Below are 2,640 nucleotides of genomic sequence, written 5' to 3' on the forward strand. Positions count from 1 at the left end.
GCTCATTTTTTTTTTGTTTTAATTCCAATTTAATCAATAAATATTTTCAATACGACAATATTTCATATTTATTGTATTAAAAACAAAACAGAGTGAGAGAATGAAAAAGAGAGGGAGGGGGAGGGGGAAGGAGAGAAAAAAAATGTTCACTGGAGAATTAGAAATACAATTTGAATTTTTCATCCCCCTCCTACACCCCCTCTTCTCTCCACTCCTCCCGTCGAAGTTGAAAAAAAAAAAAAAAAGAAAAAAAAAAGTTAATGTTAGTTGTAAATAAATTTACAAATGACATTTTACATTATTCAAAATCCCTGGAATTTTTTCATTTTCCATATACTCTCTCTCTTTTTTTCCTTCTCTTTCTCTCTCACTCTCTTTCTCTTTTTTTTTTCTTTTTTTTTAACGTTGAAACTAATTTTTTTTTTTTTTGTTATTTCCTTTTCATTTTTTTCCCTTTCCTTTCTTTTCCTTTCCTTTCCTCTTTTACCACGACTCGAACTCGCCTTATTATTATTATTATCATCATTATCATTATTATTATTATTTTTTAATTTTTACCTCCAGCAATTCGAAATCTTTTTTTTTTCATTTTTTTTTTCTTTCGAGTAAAGCAATATCGGTTAAATTAACTAATGGCGTAATATTCTCATTTTTACGTTTCCTGGATAAATATATATATATTTTTTTCTCGTTTCGTTCCGTCGATAGAGTGGGAGAGAGAAAGAAAGAGAGAGAAAACAAAGCTTCGAAGAAAAAAAAGAAAAGAAAAAAATTAAAAAGTGAGAGAAATAAAATAATAAAAAACGAAAGGGTGGAAAATATAATAAGTGTTTCGAAAGGGATGGAAAGGGAAAAAGAGAAAAAAGACAAACGTGACGAAAAAAAAAAACGAAGATGATGATGATGATAACCTGATGGAGAGGGAAAGAGAGAGAGAGAAAAACGATTAACCAAATTAACCGTAATAAACGAAGAGCATCATTTATTTTATGCCTTTTTATAAGTCGTATCACGCCTACGAAATTTAACGAATACAACATTTAATTAAGCTGAATAATGAACGACGACGGATTAACTATTTTCCGTTTTTCATTTACAAGAAAGAAAAAAAATGTTTTCGAGACGTGGAAATAGAATATTTATTAATAATAATAATAAAATAATTTTCCTTCTTGGAATTTAAAAAAAAAACGTTTTGAATTCGAAGAGTGGGAGGGAGGGAAGAAAGAAAGAAGTAGGAGGAGGGAAGAAGGAGGAGGGAATTAAATCTTTTTGCAAGCGAACGTGTCGTTTAATGATTTTTCTTTCCCCTCCCCTTACCCCCACCCCGCCCCCGCCCGTCGTTTATTCGGTCACGCGAACAGCGAACGTTTCGGTTTTTTTTTTTTTTTTTTTTTGAAAAGGTCAAAAATGTTTAATATAAAACGTTAAAAATCAAATTTTATTAGGGCAAAGATTAAATGCTTATAATAGTTTCTCTCTCTCTCTTTCTATCTCTCTCACTCACTAACAATTCCGTTCGTTTTTTTTCTTGCGTTCGCGCGCGTTCGATTTAATTTATACGCATCAATTAAGAAAAGAAAAATGTACGAAAAAAACATTCGTTTTTTTTTTTTCCTAACGTGGCAAAAGATTTCATTTCGAAAATCCTTTTTATTGTTTTTCCTTCTTTTTCCTTTTACTAAAAGGAAAAAAAGGTTTTTTCTATTTCAGATTTTTTTTTCCTTTTAAAAATAAAAAAGGAAAGAAATCGAAACCGACTTTTAAAATTTTCTTTTTTTGTGTTAAAAAACTTTCCGCCATTTTTATTTTTTTTTCTTAATTCTCGTTCGGCTCGGGAAAAAAGAAATTGGCAAAAAAAGAAAACCGTTTTGGACATATGTTTATAATAAGCTCGTAATTGCATTTTATAATTTTTAACAGTTTTTCTTTTTTAAATTAAAATTTTTTTTTGGGAATAACGCGATTATAGGTAAACGTTTAATAAGCTCAAAGTTTTATTTTTAATTTTAAAACTCGTTTAAGGTTATTTATTTACTTTTCGTCTACTACCACGTCTCCCCCTTTACTACCATTTTATTTTCCTTCTTAACCTCGTGTTCTTTTTCCTTTGTCGAAACCGACACGAAACCGAATATAGCGAAAATTATTAAACGCGTCTGACTGTGTACAAAATGATTTTCTACCGGAAAAATCCGGAAAGCGGGACACACACATTTTTTTAAAAATTTTATTTATTTTTTTGAAATCCATAAAAAAAACTTTCGGGAAATTTTTTTTATTTTATATGTATGAGTAAAAAAAAAAAAAAAATTTTCCGATATGAAAAACCATTTTCGTCTTTTGTGGAGATGAAAAACATTTTTGAAATTTATGCGGTAACCCTTGAGGGTCTCATTTTCTTTTACATTTTCTCTCTCTTTTGAATTCCTTTTTATGTATACAAAAAAAAAAAAAAAAATTCATATTCGGCCAGGTCGTGTCTCCTTTTTTTTTCTCCTCCTTTTTCCCTTTTTTTTCTTTCCTTTTTTCCTTTATTCCTTTTTTTTTATTATTTTTTTTATTTTACATAATTATTGAGTTTTTTTTTTTTACTTTATTTCGGTTGAGATGAAGAAAAAATTTGAAACGACCACGCAT

The 2,640-nt window shown here is 28.8% G+C and overlaps 1 protein-coding gene across 1 annotated transcript; it reads right to left on the bottom strand.

Moving 5' to 3' along the window:
• Positions 1-585: 585 nt before the first annotated feature.
• Phum_PHUM586180 (uncharacterized protein) lies at positions 586-1,040 on the bottom strand (the record flags this gene model as incomplete). Its single annotated transcript, XM_002432423.1, has 2 exons — positions 586-661; positions 961-1,040. 2 exons carry the CDS (start codon positions 1,038-1,040, stop codon positions 586-588), a joined length of 156 nt encoding a protein of 51 aa, XP_002432468.1.
• Positions 1,041-2,640: the final 1,600 nt, after the last annotated feature.

The sequence above is a fragment of the Pediculus humanus genome, genomic scaffold, assembly GCF_000006295.1.
Source record: "Pediculus humanus corporis 1103172108310 genomic scaffold, whole genome shotgun sequence".
NCBI lineage: Eukaryota > Metazoa > Arthropoda > Insecta > Psocodea > Pediculidae > Pediculus > Pediculus humanus.